The 16,996-nt window shown below is 42.8% G+C and overlaps 1 protein-coding gene across 4 annotated transcripts in view; it reads right to left on the reverse strand.

Moving 5' to 3' along the window:
- Positions 1 to 16,996, reverse strand: part of arid4b (AT-rich interaction domain 4B) — a 201,097-nt gene that overhangs the window by 81,617 nt on the left and 102,484 nt on the right. For all 4 annotated transcript variants that reach the window (XM_068020532.1, XM_068020511.1, XM_068020502.1 and 1 more), the window contains one exon: positions 13,222 to 13,319. In XM_068020532.1, coding sequence (XP_067876633.1) covers positions 13,222 to 13,319 — 98 coding nt within the window. The remainder of the gene's footprint in view (positions 1 to 13,221; positions 13,320 to 16,996) is intronic.

Genomic DNA, 16,996 nt, shown 5'->3' on the forward strand with positions numbered 1-16,996 from the left:
TCCTAGCAACCTGTCCTTCCTGAATGTCACATACTTTTCAATATTCAGGTCCCAATCTATGTTATCCTGCAGCCATGTCTCTGTAATGGCTATCAGATCACTTATTTATTTCTATTTGTGCTATCAGTTCATCTGTTTTGTTTCGAATGTGACGTGCATTCAAACACAGAGCCTTTAATTTTGTCCTTTTATTATTTTTGTAACCTCAAGCCTTATTTGCTGATTTTCTTAAATTTGTACTCTCTGTCCCTTCCTGTCACAGTCTGTTTATCATTTCCCATATTAATACCTTTCTCTCTTGCCTTGTCTCTACTCTTTGATTTACCACATCTTCCCAAATTTGATCCCTTGCCCCCACTATTTAGTTTAAAATCCTCTCTACTTCCCTAGTTATGCGGCTCACGAGAACACTGGTCCTAGAACAGTTCAGGTGTCCCAACAGTACAACCCCACTTTCTTTAGTACTGGTGTCATTGCCCCACGAACCAGAACCCACTACTACCACACCAGTCTTTGAGCCACGCATTCATTTCTCTAATCTTATTTGCCCTATGCCAATTTGTATGTGGCTCAGGTAACAATCCAGAGGTAATTACCTTTGAGATTCTACTTCTGAATTTGGTGCCTAGCTCCTCATACTGACTATGTAGAATCTCCTTCCTTGTCCTATCTATGTCTTTGGTACCTACATGGACTACATCAACTGGATCCTCCTCCTCTCCAGTCCCGAGTAGATATCCCAAACCCTGGCACCGGGTAGGTAACAAAGCCTTCTGAACTCTTGCTCTTTGCTGCAGAGAACAGTGTCAATCCCCCTCACTATACTGTCCCCTACTACCACTACTTTCCTTTTTGCTCTCCCCACTTGAACGGCTTCCTGTACCATGGTGCCATGGCCAGTCTGCTCTTCCACCCTGCAGACTTCGCTTTCGTCCACACAAGTTGCAAGCACTTCAAACCTGTTTGACAATTGCAAAGGCTGAGGCTCCTCCACCACTGTCTGCTCGGTCCCTTTACCTGCCTCACTCACGGTCACATCATCCTGTCCCTCACCGCTGATCAAAACAGATGACACTATTCTAAGGGGTGTGACCGTTTTCTGGTACCAAGTGTCCAGGTATCTCTCCCCCTCCCTGATGTTGCGCAGTTTCTATAGCATGGCTTCCAGATCAATAATACTGATCCGGAACTCCTCTAGCTGCTTACATTTTCTGCAGATGTGTTTGTCCTGGATCGCTTTGGTGTCCAGGAGATCCCACATTCCTACAGTTGCAATACAATACCTGTCCTGCCATCGTTACTTATGTTATTAAGTTAATTTAATTTAATTACTTTCTTAATTAACTTAGAATAATTCCTACGTATACTACAATTTACTGTGCTTATTAAATGCTAGTACCACCTACAACTAAGAGTTATACATTTCTTCATTACACAGGTGTGGTTTAGGTATTTATTTTCAGGTTTTAGTTCTTTTTATTTATGGATCTTCCCTAACTCCAGTGTCCTAAGCTGACTATTAACACACTGTCCCTTACACTAAGCACTTACTGGCCAATCAACCTATTAGTTTCCTGTGATCTCACAGTTTTTTTCCCCACTCAGTTTCTTCAAACTGAGCGCCGCTGACTCATGGAAGCTGAAATGGTATGCTCCGCTGCTTCCGACTGTCTCCCGCAGGTCCGCGCTGACTCCCAGGTAGGTTAGGCTACACTCCAATCCTCAGGCTTTATTTATAGGTGCTCTGCTGCTCCCGACTGTCACCTGCAGGTCCACTCCAACTCTCAGGTAGCCCCAGGTAGGATGCAACTTGGGGATAGTGAAATGCACTTAAAAATGATTCTGTTTATGTCTCCGTGGTGACAAAAAGTGAGACATCAACCACCGAGAGCCTCAAAAGAATACAGGATAATTTTCTGAAGAGAAAAAATTTGCAGGGCTATGGGGAAAAGACAGGGAATGGGACTAGCTAAGTTGCTCTTGCAGAGAGCTGGCATGGACACGAAGGGCCGAATGGCTTCCTTCTGTGCCGTAACCATTCTATGATTCTAGAAGATGAACTCAGATAGGGCATCAGGGGAAATAGGAGAGAAACTAGAGGAAGATGTGAGCTCAGGGCTAGGGCAGGGGGAGCACTGGGAGGAAGTTTAGCCACTTGGATTCCTACTGGAATTATTAGTAACTATCTTGTATTTATGGCCTCTCGCTTACTAGAAAGCTATACAATTATTAAGAGTTTTGATCATGTTGATAGGGTGAATAGACAAAAAATACTTTCTCTGATTGGGAAGTCACTGTTGAGGTGTTTTCAATTGTCACAGAGCCAGAAGAGACATTTCTCTATTGAGAGTTGTTGGAGCATTGAATGCTTTTCCACATGTGAGAGTGGAGGTAGACACCACTGCATCTTTGAATTAGCTGAGTATACAGGGCTATGGACAAAATGTGGGGCAGTGGGATTAGTTTTGAATTGCTCAAGCAAAGAGCTGACACAGACACAATGGGCCAAGTGGCCTCCTGCTAGTCTCTGAACCTCTAAGGTGCAAAGTGATGTTAAATACAGTAAACAATTTACTGCAAATCTGAATAGTTAATAGCTCATCAGGAGATTCATCTCTGAGGACAAGAGTACAAAAAGACTAGCTTGCGAATCACTGTGGATGAAAATCTGCTTAGGGAAGCAAATACTGCACTGTTGGAAAGATGATACGAAAAACTCCACAAGTGTAACACTGGAAGGAAAGTCAGCAATAATCAGCTGTTTTAATACAGACAGTGAGTCGAGTGTAACACAGAAAGGGATTACACCAGCAAATAGCCATTTTAATACGGACAGTGGTTCAAATGTAACACAGAAAGATTACACCAGTAAATAGCTCTGAGTTAATATGGACAATATCGCTCGAGAGTAACACAGAAAGGAAATACACCAGTAAACAGCTCTGTGTTAATACAGACAGTAGCTTGATCGTGAACACATGAAGAAATACACCAGTACGACGTAGGAAGGAAGGGTGGCACAGATGTTAGAAGTGAGTTTAGGGAGTTAGGCTGGAAGCTGAAAGCTCGGACGGACAGAGTTGTTATCTCTGGTTTGTTGCCGGCGCCACGTGATAGTGAGGCTAGGAATAGGGAGAGAGCACAGCTGAACACGTGGCTGCAGGAATGGTGTAGGAGGGAGGGCTTCCAGTTCTTGGATAATTGGACTGCATTCTGGGGAAGATGGGACCTGTTCAAACAGGACGGGCTGCATCTGAACCAGAGGGGCACCAATATCCTGGGAGGGAGGTTTGCTAGTACTGTTCGGGAGGGTTTAAACTAGTTTGGGAGGGGGATGGGAACCGGACTTGTAATCCAGGGACCAGTGGGTCCACTCAGAAAGACAAAGAGTGTAGTGAGGTATTGGGGAAGGTAGCACTGTCACAGAGGACAGATGGGCACGGAGAAGGGTTAAAGTGCGTATACTTCAACGCAAGAAGCATCAGGAATAAGGTGAGTGAATTGAAGGCGTGGATGGGCACTTGGGACTACGATGTTGTGGCCATCACTGAAACGTGGATAGGTGAGGGGGAGGAATGGTTTTTGGAGGTACCTGGTTATAGATGTTTTCATAAGATTAGGAATGGTGGTAAAAGAGGTGGGGGGGTGGCATTGTTAGTTAGAAATAGTGTAACAACTGCTGAAAGAATTTTCGAGGAGGATCTGCCGACTGAGGCACTGTGGGTTGAGGTCAGGAACAGGAAAGGAGCAGTCACCTTGATGGGAGTTTTCTATAGGCCCCCCAATAGCAGCAGGGAGGTGGAAGAGCAGATTGGGAAACAGATTTTGGAAAGGAGCAGAAGTCACAGGGTAGTAATTATGGGGGATTTCAACTTCCCAAATATTGATTGGCAACTCTTTAGATCGAATAGTTTGGATGGGGTAGTGTTTGTGCAGTATGTCCAGGAAGCTTTTCTGACTCAGTATGTAGACTGCCCGACCAGAGGGGAGGCAATATTGGATTTGGTACTAGGTAATGAACCAGGGCAAGTGATAGAGCTGTTGGTGGGCGAGCACTTTGGAGATAGTGATCACAATTCTGTAGCATTCACTGTGGTAATGGAGAGGGATAGGTATGTGCAACAGGGCAAGGTTTACAATTGGGGGAAGGGTAGATATGATGCTGTCAGGCAGGAACTGAGGACCATAAGTTGGGAGCATATGCTGGCAGGGAAGGGCACGGTCGAAATGTGGAACTTTTTCAAGGAGCAGATAGTAGGGGCCATTGATAAGCATGTCCCTGTCAGACAGGGAAGGGATGGTCATGTGAGGGAACCGTGGTTGACAAGAGAGGTTGAGAGTCTTGTTAGGAAGAAGAAGGATGCGTATATAAAGTTGAGGAAAAAGGGCACAGGCATAGCTCTGGAGGGATACAAGATGGCCAGGAAGGATCTGAAGAAAGGGATTAGGAGAGCTAAGAGAGGGCATGAAAAATGCTTGGCGGGTAGGATAAAAGAAAACCCCAAGGCCTTTTACGCGTATGTCAGAAATATGAGGATGACTAGGGGGACCATAGGTCCGGTCAAGGACAATAGCGGGAGACTGTGTGTTGAGCCGGAAGAGATAAGTGAGGTTTTGAATGAGTACTTCTCTTCGGTATTTACGAATGAGAAGGGGTGTATTACTGAAGAGGATGGTGTGAAACAGACTGGTAAGCTCGAGGAAGTGCTCGTTAGGAGGGAAGATGTGTTGGGGTTTTTGAATAACTTGAAGATAGACAAGTCTCCCGGGCCTGACGGGGTATATCCAAGGATGTTATGGGAAGCAAGGGATGAAATTGCAGAGCCGCTGGCAATGATCTTTTCATCTTCTCTGCTGACGGGGGTGGTACCAGGTGATTGGAGGGTGGCAAATGTTGTGCCCCTGTTCAAGAAAGGGAATAGGAACAACCCTGGGAATTACAGGCCAGTTAGTCTTACTTCGGTGGTAGGCAAGTTGATGGAAAAGGTGCTGAGGGATAGGATGTCTGAGCATCTGGAAAGACACTGCTTGATTCGGGACAGTCAGCACGGTTTTGTGAGGGGTAGGTCTTGCCTCACAAGCCTGATTGAATTCTTTGAGCAGGTGACCAAGCAAGTGGATGAGGGTAAACCAGTGGATGTGGTGTACATGGATTTTAGTAAGGCATTTGATAAGGTCCCCCATGGTAGACTTATGGAGAAAGTCAGGAGGCATGGGATAGTGGGGAATGTGGCCAGTTGGATTAAGAATTGGCTAACTGATAGAAGGCAGAGAGTGGTCTTAGATGGTAAATACTCAGCCTGGAGCCCAGTTACCAGTGGCGTGCCGCAGGGATCAGTTCTGGGTCCTCTCCTGTTTGTGATTTTTATTAACGACTTGGATGAGGAAGTCGAAGGGTGGGTCAGTAAATTTGCAGATGATACAAAGGTTGGTGGAGTTGTGGATACCGAGGAGGGCTATTGTCGTCTGCAAAGGGACTTGGATAGGTTGCAGTGCTGGGCTGAAAAGTGGCAGATGGAGTTTAACCCTGAAAAGTGTGAGGTCGTCCATTTTGGAAGGACAAACATGAATGCAAAATACTGGGTTAACGGTAGGGTTCTTGGGCATGTGGAGGAGCAGAGAGACCTTGGGGTCTATGTGCATAGATCATTGAAAGTTGCAACTCAAGTGGATAGGGCTGTGAAGAAGGCATATGGGGTGTTAGCGTTCATTAGCAGAGGGATTGAATTTAAGAGCCGTGAGGTGATGATGCAGCTGTACAGGACCTTGGTAAGGCCTCATTTGGAGTACTGTGTGCAGTTCTGGTCGCCTCATTTTAGGAAGGATGTGGAAGCCTTGGAGAGGGTGCAGAGGAGATTTACCAGGATGTTGCCTGGAATGGAGAATAAGTCTTACGAGGAAAGGCTGAACATTCTAGGCCTCTTCTCATTAGAAAGGAGAAGGATGAGGGGTGACATGATAGAGGTTTATAAGATGATCAGGGGAATAGATAGGGTAGACAGTCAGAAACTTTTTCCCCGGGTGGAGCAAAGCGTTACAAGGGGTCATAAATTTAAGGTGAAGGGTGGGAGATATAAGGGGGATGTCAGGGGAAGGTTCTTTACCCAGAGAGTGGTCGAGGCATGGAATGCCTTGCCCGGGGAAGTTGTTGAGTCAGAAACTTTAGGGACTTTCAAAAGGCTTTTGGATAGGTATATGGATAAAGGAGAATGATGGGGTATAGATTAAATTGTCCTTGACAGAGGACAAAGGATCGGCACAACATTGTGGGCCGAAGGGCCTGTTCTGTGCTGTATGTTCTATGTTCTATGTTCTAAACAGCTCTGTGTCAATACAGACTATCTCTCGAGTGTAACAATGAAGGGAATATGCCAGTAAACAGCTGTGTGTTAATATGGACAGTATCTCTCAAGTGTAAAAGTGAAAGCATTATACTAGTAAGCAGCTCTGTGTTGATACAGACAGTATCTCTCGAGAGTATCAGTGAAGGGATTACACCAGGAATCAGCTCTGTGTTAATGCAGACGGTATCACTCAAGAGTATCAGTGAAGGGATTACACCAGCAATCAGCTCTGTGTTAAAACAGACAGTAATTTGAGAGTATCAGTGAAGGGATTACACCAGTAATCAGCTCTGTGTTAATACAGACAGTAATTTGAGAGTATCAGTGAAGGGATTACACCAGCAATCAGCTCTGTGTTAATATAGACAATATCTCTCGAGAGTATCAGTGAAGGGATTACACCAGCAATCAGCTCTGTGTTAATACAGACAGTAATTTGAGAGTATCAGTGAAGGGATTACACCAGCAATCAGCTCTGTGTTAATACAGACAGTAACTTGAGAGTATCAGTGAAGGGATTACACCAGTAATCAGCTCTGTGTTAATACAGACGGTATCACTCAAGAGTATCAGTGAAGGGATTACACCAGTAATCAGCTCTGTGTTAATACAGACAGTAACTTGAGAGTATCAGTGAAGGGATTACACCAGTAATCAGCTCTGTGTTAATACAGACAGTATCACGCGAGTGTAACGCAGTAAGAGTATACACCAGTGAACAATTTCAGCCTGTAATCTCTGCCCCTGTTTTGTTTCCTTTTCTTTGCATGTTTCGGCACACCTGCTTTCGGCACATCTTTTTTCTTTGTTTCTTTTCTTGCCCCGTTACCCTTCCCACTGGCCCTACACGACTCTCTCCCGTTTTCCACCATATCACAAACCCTCCCCCCATATCACCTGCTTAAAAACCTATTATATTTCTAACTTTTCCCAGTTCTGATGAAAGTTCGCAGATCTGAAACGTTAACTCTGTTTCTCTCTCCACAGATGCTGCCAGACATGCTGAGCATTTCTAGCATTTTCTGTCTTTATTTCAGATTATTTCCAGCATCTGCAGTATTTTGCTCCTGTATCGTTTCGGGATGATTGGCAAAACAACCAGAGACAACATGAAGAATATCTTTTTTACACAGTGAGTGGTTACGATCTGGAATGAACTGCCTGACAGTGTAGTGTTGGCAGTATTGCGAGAGTAACATAGAACATAAGAACTAGGAGCAGGAGTAGGCAATTCAGCCCCTCGAGCCTGCTCCGCCATTCAATACGATTATGGCTGATCTCATCTCGGCCTCAACTCCACTTTCCTGTCCGTTCTCCATAACTCTTCAACCCTTTACTAATTAAAAGTCTGTCTATCTCCTCCTTAAATTTACTCAATGTCCCGGCATCCACCACACTCTGGGGTAGTGAATTCCACAGACTCAAGACCCTTTGAGAGAAGTAATTTCTCCTCAACTCTGTTTTAAATCTGCTACCCCTTATCCTAAAACTATGACCTCTCATTCCAGATTGCCCCACCAGAGGAAACATCCTCTCTACGTCTACTTTGTCAATCCCCTTAATCATCTTATATACCTCAATTAGATCTCCTCTCATTCTTCTGCTAAACTGCCTAAGGGATTACACCAATAAACAGCTCTGTGTTAATAGGGACAGTATCTCCAGTTTCACACAGAAAGGGAATCCACAAGTAAATTGCCCTGTGTTAATACTGACAGCATCTTAACTGTCTTCTGCAGAGCTAAAAATATTCTGAAGTTATCCAAAACTGCAGTGTCAACACCACAAATTCAAACCACTCGTGTTTCATTACACGAGTACAAACAAATCTTCAGTGCTCATCTTCCTTGTTTGTCCTCTTCGTGTGCTGCATTATAGAATCATCCAGCACAGAAGGAGTCCATTCAGTCCATCCTGACTTCGAAAGAGCTATCCAATTCGTCCCACTCCACTGCTATTTCCCTATAGCCCCTGCAAAGTTTCCCTTTTCAAGTATATGTCTGATTCTCTTTTTAAAAGTCACTCTTCAATCTGCTTCCACCACCCTTTCTGGCACTGCATTCCAGATCATAACAACCCGCTGTTTACAAAAATCCTCATCTCCCCTTTTGTTCTTTTGCCAATTATCTTAAGTCTGTGCCCTCTGGTCACCAACCCTCCTGCCAGTAAAAACAGATTCTCCTTATTTATTCTATCAAAACCCTTCTTAATTTTGAACACCTCTATTACACCACCCCTTATTGATAAAACTGCTTTTGTAAAATCTTTTTCAAAATTCTGGCTGCTTATGATCACCGTTATCCAAAAAAATATTGCCTTCTGATCTCATTATTTAGGACAGTGGTTTTTAAAGAGGGGAAAAAGGTGGCTGATTATGTAAAAACTTCAACATAAGGCCTCCTTCTGTGCTGTAAATAACTCTATAGACTTGCATGACTACAGGGAACCAAGTGGGGAAGTGGGACTGACAGGATAGCTCTGTGGACAGTTGGCATGGACTCGATGGGCCGAATGGCCTCCTTCTGTGCCATAAATGACTCTCGGACTCGAAGATGGTTAACAAGGCAGATTCAATTAACCCCATGACATTTCAAGATAAGAGCAGCAGCTGTATTAATAACCCTAATGAATGGCCTTGGACAGTACAAAAATCATCTTGCAAGTTATAAGAGTCATTTTCGATACATCTGATGAGCACAAGCCTAGTTTCTTTCTTCCATGAGTCACATAATCTTGCCACCTGGGGTTGAGAATTAATATCTAGCATATGCCGTCACAGACAAGAAAAGCAGACAACTTGTACCTAAGCAAATTAAGCAGAAGTGCAAGAATCTTCCACAATTCCACATCACTGCCCACAACCCCCATTGCTTCATAGAGAATTTAAGCTTTCAAATGCCAACACTTCATGCCAACCATGTGCATGGCAGAAAACACACGTTTTTACAATGACCTGCAGGTTTGCTGGCTGTGCCTTGTGCTCAAGGTGAAGAGCAGTCAATGTTGAGGACCACAGCAACACTAGCCCATTTGACCCTTCGAGGCTGTTCCGTCCATCAATTAGGTCATGGCAGATCTGCATCTCAATTCCATCTTGGTGCTGTAACCCTTAATACCCTTGCCAAACAAAAATCTATCAATCTCAGTTTTGAAACTTTTAATTGACCCCCTTCTCCCACCACAACCTCAACAGCTTTTGGGGGAGAGTTCTAAATTTCTACTACCCTCTGTGTGAAGAAGTACTTTCTGACATCATCCCTGAATGGCCTAGCTCTAACTTTAAGCTTATGCCCCTTATTCTGGACTCACCCCATCAGAAGAAATAGATCCTCTCTATCTACCCTATCATATACTTTAATCACCTTAAACACTTCAATTAGATCACCCTTAACCTCCTGCACACAAGGGAATAGTAGCTTAGCCTATGCAACCAGTCGTCATAATTTAACCCTTTTTGCCCCACTGAGATCAGTTGAGGACTGAAGCACTTCTGCGTTCAGTTTCCAACATTAGTAGCACACTTGCAGTACTGTGTACAGTTCAGGTCTCCATATTACAAAAGTGTACAGAAGCACTGGGGAATGTGCAATAAAGATTTACAAGTATTATATCAGAACTGAGGTTGTAACTATCAGAAAACACTAAACAGGCAGGGACTCTTTTCTCCAGAAAAGTGAAGGCTGAGGGGTGACCTGATAGTCACTAATCATTTTGAATGGGTGTGTGCTGAGGAAATCACAGCTGTCTATTCCAATCCATCTGCAGCCTGATCCAGTTTCTCCATTAACACATGATATAAAGAAAGACAAAGTTAGCTTGTAGTAATTACTAATCTGAGGACTGAGATAGAGGGATGTGGCACTGAAGAATGAAAAAAGAACACTTACATTTTAGATAGGGCATAAAAAATGTAACCCAGGCACTGGGATTTGTCTTTAGAGGAATACAATTGAAAAGCAGAGAATTTATGTTAAATTTGTTTTAAAGCTTGTTTGAATTATTGTGAACAGTTCTGGTTTCCATATTAAAGAAAGGATTTAGAGACACTAGAGAAGATGCAAAAAAGATTTGCAAGGATGATACCAGAACTGAGAGATTATAACTGTCAGAAAAGTTTGGAGATGCTGGGGATGGAGAAGACTGAAAAATGACCTTTAACACTATGGAGGTATTTGCTAGGGTAGACATTGAGATAAGCTTCCATTTGAGAGAATGCAAAACCAGGGGTAATAAATATAAGATGGTCATTAGCAAACCCAATGGGGAATTCAGGAGACACTTCTTTACCCAGAGAGTGGTTAGAATGTGGAATGCATTTAAGGGGGAGCACATGAGGGAGAAAGGAATAGAAGGACATGCTGGTGCAGTGAGATGAAATAGAATGGGAGAAGGCTTCATTGTGGAATACAAACACCAGTATATGGGTCTGATTAATACCTGGGAAGGGGCTGCAGTTCCTTAAGGACCTTTTTTTGCTTACAAATTGTGTGCTTAGAGCCGCACTAGGTGCCCAGATAGTAGCTGCTCAACGACACTGAAGTACCAGTCCCTGACTAAGGTTAGGCTGCTGAGTGCAAAGATTAGTAGACACACTTCCAATTTTATAGGCAAGTTCAAATAGCTTTCAAATGATTCACCTTTTATGTTACGTTAGAGACTGTCATTTTTATCTGTGAGTAGTCAGCTGGGCGAAGAACCAAAATAGAAGCAAAACATTTTTCAAAAATGATTGATTGATTTTCCTTTCTCCTTCTTTCATTAACAGCTTTTCTTACTGTCCTTTCTAAATTTCTAGCATTTCATAACTGGCAGCTTTGTATTTCTATGCTGCTGAATTTTGGATGTGAAAGTTGAGTAAATATGAATGAAGCAAGACAGTAATTCACGCAAGTACACAGGATGCCTGGAGGGACAGGAAATGCATGCAGTCCATACTGCTTTCACAGTACTGCTAGAGATCCCATGGCATTTCTTATGGTGAGTCAGATAATGCAAAGGATGGGACTGTGTTACATTGTGCATTATTACTTATAAAATTGAGCAGTGCCCTTAAAGAAGCACAAAATTTAATCTTCATTCAACAAAGAGATTTAGGCTGTAGTTTTTACACATTGCTCAGGCATGGAATCTTGCAGCTTTGGAACAGGCTCTTCACTTCAGACTCAGCAGTGGGGAGTCAAAAGCACCTAGCATTTTAATGCTGCATTGCATCTGTAACCAAGTGTGAGTAGGAGTGGGCCATTCAGCCCATTGACCCAACAGCACCATTCTGTTAGTCATGGCAGCTCTATCTTTTTAAATCACAAGTTCCTGCCTTTTCTTCTATGTTTCTCAGTACTCTTGGTTTCTAAATGAGCATCCAGCTCCCTTCTGGAAATCTCAACTGACTTTGCATCTATTGTCATTTGGAGTACTGTGTTTCACATTAACATAGCTCTTTCCACGAAGACATTTATCCTGGATTCACCTTTAACAAGATTAGCTCATGTTCAAAGATTCTGTCCATTTGTTCTGATCCCTGTACTAGAAGGTAGAGCCATTCACTATCTACACTCAATTATTTCAAATATTTATACAATAACACCTCTAACCTCTTCACCTGCTACCACACCTCTCTTCCTTCATTTCCAGAGAATACAACCAAAGTTTACCCAGTTCTCATCAGAGCTCAGCGCCTTAATCTGCGGTATCAACTGGGTGAATCACTGTTTGGCTTTCTCTAAGACCCAATACATAACAGATGGGTCGTGCCATTTCAACTTTCGATTCACATAAAGAGGAGATTATGTCCAACACATTGTGACATGTACATAGAATTTATATTCACAATGTGTATAGAATACATTGAAAGTTCCTCAATAGACATCTGTGGTATACAGAATTTCTCTCATACACCTGACAATGCAGGACAAAGTTACCAGTTACACTATGTTCCAAATAACGTTCCAATAAATTCTGTATTCACAGTTGGAAGGTTCTGCAACAAACATCTGAAAAATGAAACGCTTAATTACATAAAACAATGAAATCACTGAGACATTCTTCATTAAAAAAGGAAGATTTGTATTTGGGTAGTGCCTTTCATGACCTGAGGACATCTCAAAGTGATTCAGTCAGTGAAGAAAGACAGAAAATGCTGGAAATACTCAGCAGGTCTGGCAGCATCTGTGGAGAGAGAAAGAGAGTTAACCTTTCAGATTAATAACCTTTCATCAGGACGACAAAAGGTCACTGACCTGAATCGTTAACTCTGTTTCTCTCTCCACAGATGCTGTCTGACCTGAGTATTTCCAGCATTTTCTGTTTTTATTACAGATTTCCAGCATCTGCAGTATTTTGCTTCAGTCAGCGAAGTACTTCTGAAGTGTAGACACTGTTGTAATGTAGAAAATGTTGCAGCCAATTTGCACATAGCAAGCTCCCACAAGCATCAACGTGATATTAACCAGACGATCTCTTTTTGTGATGTCAGCTGAGGGATGAATATTGCTCAGGACACGGGAGAGAACTTCTCTGCTCTTCCTCGAAATAGTGGCTGTGGGATCTTTTCCAGCTGTGAGGTCAGACAGGGCCTTGGTTTAATGTCTCATCCAAAAGATGGCACCTCAGACAGTGCAGCATGCCCTCAGTTCTGGCACTGACAGTGTCAGCCTGGATTTATGTGCTCAAATTTCTGCAGTAGGGTTGAACCCAGAGCCTCCTGACTCAGAGGCAGCAGTGCTATCAACTGAGCCACGGCTGACATCAGAAATGCATGGCAAATTTGTCAATCTATACAAGTGTGAGTTGTATAGTACAAATACTGTATATGATAGTGAAATAAAGTCTCAATGTACATTAATATGTCTAGCAAAATGTAACTAAACAAGGGACTTACTTCCGGTATGCGCACTTGACATTGTAACCTGCTGCAGAGTTCATCACAGGAATTCCTAGATCCTGATACACCTGCTTCCACACAGCACCGCTTTCAATCTATGGGCAATAAGGCAGACCATGAGTAACAATGCACCGTAACAAAAAGAAAACACCAAAAATTATAGCCCCATATGCAATACTATTCAAAAGCACCTATATAAAATATACAACCGCACAGCTGACACAATACCAAAAATGAAAACAGAAAATGCTAGAAACACTCAGCAGGTCGGGCAGTGTCTGTAGACAGAGAAAAGAGTTCATGATTCAGTTTGCAGCATTTCCTGTTTTTATTTCAGATTTTCAGCATTCACAGTATTTTGCTTTTGTTTTGATAGAATGGGAGAAATTGTTTCCAGTGGCAGAAGTGTCAGTAACCAGAGGACACAGATTGGAATTTGGATTGGAAAACGAACCGGAGGGAAGATGAGGAGAATTTTTTACACAGTGAGAAATGATGATCTGGAATGCACTACCTGAAAGGGCAGTGGAAGCAGATTCAAGAATAAATTTCAAAAGGGAATTAGATAAACACTTGGAAAAGGAAATATTTGTAGGAAAAAAGCAGGGGGAGTGGGAATAATTGGATAACCCTTTCAAAGAGCAGGCAGGCATGATGGGATGAATGGCCTTTATCTATGCTCTCTCAATTTATGATTGTATAATACAATAAAAAGTAATAATGTTCACCACATCCGATATAAGATTGGATGGATTATTTATGATTAATTTGCTTTTTTGAAATTATGACCATTGTATTAAGCTACTTTCAGGTGAGCAGTGGAGTCGATTCTTGTTTTTCTCCATGTGTTGGATCAATGTGATAGTGATCTTCTGGATCAACTGGACCACTGGAACTACAAAAATTGAGGAGAAACCAGGCTGCTGCTGGAGGAGGTAGAAAAAGCCCAGGGAGAATCCCAAAACCTCTCTCGGGTTTCTGACCACTGATAGCAACTTGCATTTATGTAGCACCTTAAATGTAGTAAAAAGCTTCACAGAAGCGATCAAACAAAAATTGCCACCAAGGAAATATTAGGACAGGTGACCAAGCTTGTTCAGGTCAAAGAGGTAGATTTTAAGGAGCATCTTAAAGGAGGAGAGAGAGGTGGAGAGGCGGAGCATTTGGGGTGGGGGGTTGGGGAAGCAAAAATTCTAGAGCTTGGGGCCTTGGCATCAGAAGACATGGATGCCAAAGGATGCTGAACTACAGGAAATGGCTGGATTTCACTTCTTTTAAATTCAGTACTTGAGATATAAGTGGATGACACTGACAAGGCAGGGTTTCTTGTCACCGGAAGCAATTAATAAACATTAATGTTGACATTTATTTTCCAAAATAAAGTCTTGGATATACTGGTCTTTATGCAGGAATCAAAATTAAATTTTGGGATATGCACCCCCTCCCACCCCACCCCCAGCTGCTCCCCACTTCTTTTGACCACACTGTGGTGTTATTCTGATCATGAAATGCCAAAACTCTCATCCATGCCTTGGTCACCTCCAACCTGGGTTATTCCAATGCACTCCTGGTTGCTTCCCATCTTACCCTCCATAAACTACAGCTCAAATAAAACTCTGCTGCCCGTAACCTAACTTGCACTAGCTCTTGTTCACCCATCACCTACACTGGCTCTTGAGCTGGCAACGCCTCGATTTAAAAATCCTCATCCGTGTGTTCAAATCCATTCATGGCCTCGCCCCTCCCTACCTCTGTAACCTCCTCCAGCCCTATAACTCTCAGAAATCTCGACAGTCTCCCATTTTGGCATCTTCCTTTGCTTCACCATTGGCACCATGACTTCAGCTGCCTAGGCCCCAAGCTCTGGAATTCCGTCTATGCTTCACTTTCCTCCTTTAAGATCTTCCTTAAAACTTACATATTTGACCAAGCTTTTGGTTACCCCTTCTAAAACCTCCTTATGTGGTGTCAACTTCTGTCTGATTATGCTCATGTGAAACATCTTGGGACATTTTTCCATGTTAAAGGCTCTAGGAAACACTAGAATAGACTTTATCTACAAGCGACATGATTCTATCAGACTACAAACAGGGTTTGGGCTGTTCCCAAACCGAGTGCAACTTACTATATATATATATATATATATACTGTAAACTAATTTTCCCATTTTAATTAAAATTATCCTAATCCAATGAAAAAAATAAACTGTTTCCCTGGCAAGTAAACAGGCACTGCATAAAGCAGATGTGCTATGACTTTCAATGGAGAAAGGCTAGGGGTAAAGTTGAAAGTAGCTCAATTTAAAGAATTGGGAGACTTTTCAAGCCAAGGCAAGTGCAGCTGTGAACTAATTGGCTCTGGAAATGCAAGGACTTTTGCTGCTTGTTATGGTGGTCCAGGCCAGAAACTTTCCAGTTTCCCAACATTGCAGTTCTACCCTTGGTAGAAAAATATCCGACTTGTGGGTAGCACAGCACATTGCTAGTTTGATGTAGAGCACCATTGAGTAGTACGTTGCAGCTCTGTCCCTTCCCGGTATCAGCATCCAATGAGTTCCTGACCTCAAACACCCTCTCACGGACTCGGCTGTTATGATTCAGGCTTCACATACCCACATAAGCACCGGCTTCCATAAGTAAGCTGGCACTTCCTACAAACTGAAGCACAACGAGCAAATTTATTGTCTCTGAATTACACATAGGATTTCCGTGTCACTTCCTCAGACAATTAAAATCAGTCTTGCCAGACACTATTGCAGCAGGCTAAACAGGTTTCTTCAGAGTCGTCCCCAGAAGCAAAATAGAAAAAGCAAGTGGTTGAAGTCAGTTGACCACACAGTAACTTCCAGCCAGTTCATATAAGGGTTCAATGAACAAAGGCATCAGGTGTTGTCCTTGGGCTGTCCTAAGAAATCCTAACATTTTTGAAAAGGTGATTAGCCCCCCACAATCCCTACTATATACAGCCGTTCTCAGGATTTTGTTCAGAGCTGCACCTTCCCTCCCCATCCATTGCAGCTGTTTCAGAAATCTAACTAGCTGGTGCATTAAAATTGCTGGATTTTGATATCCATAAAACTTTGAAAAACAGTGCCACCTCGAAGAAGGCAGTCTGTGAGATGGCTACTTTATTCAAACATTGAGCGTACTTCTCAATGGTGCTCTACATCGAACTAGCAATGTGCTGTGCTATCCACGAGGCGGATATTTTTATACCAAGGGTAGAACTGCTGTATTGGGAAACTGGAAAGTTTCCGGCCTGGCCCACCATAACAAGCAGCAAAAGTCCTTGCATTTCCAGAGCCAGTTAGTTCACAGCTGATATTTGACAAGTATTGTCTCTGTTATCCCTCAGCAACTTGCACTTTTGTAATGCTTTTCATTTCGAAAAACATCTTTCACAATGGGATAATCAAATAAAAAAATATATACACCAAGCCAAAGGGGAAGATATTAGGAGGGGCAATCAAACGCTTGGACAAAGATTTCAGTTTTAAGGACAGTCTTAAAGGAGAAGAGGGAGTTGGAAACATAGAGGGTTTTAGAGAAGGAATTGTAAGACAGCTAGGTGAATGAAACAAAAACAAGAAATGCTGGATTCACTCAGCAGGTCTGGCAGCATCTGTGGAAAGAGAAGCAGAGTTAACGTTTCGGGTCAGTGACCCTTCTTCGAATGAAGGCACGGTCAGCAAGGGTAGGGCGAAGGCAGAGACGAATGCAGAACTGTCCAGATACAGGATTGGAGCGTTTGGGGGATGAAGCAGGGTGAGAAA

Source organism: Heterodontus francisci, chromosome 3 (genome assembly GCF_036365525.1).
Source record: "Heterodontus francisci isolate sHetFra1 chromosome 3, sHetFra1.hap1, whole genome shotgun sequence".
In the NCBI taxonomy this organism is placed as follows: Eukaryota; Metazoa; Chordata; class Chondrichthyes; order Heterodontiformes; family Heterodontidae; genus Heterodontus; species Heterodontus francisci.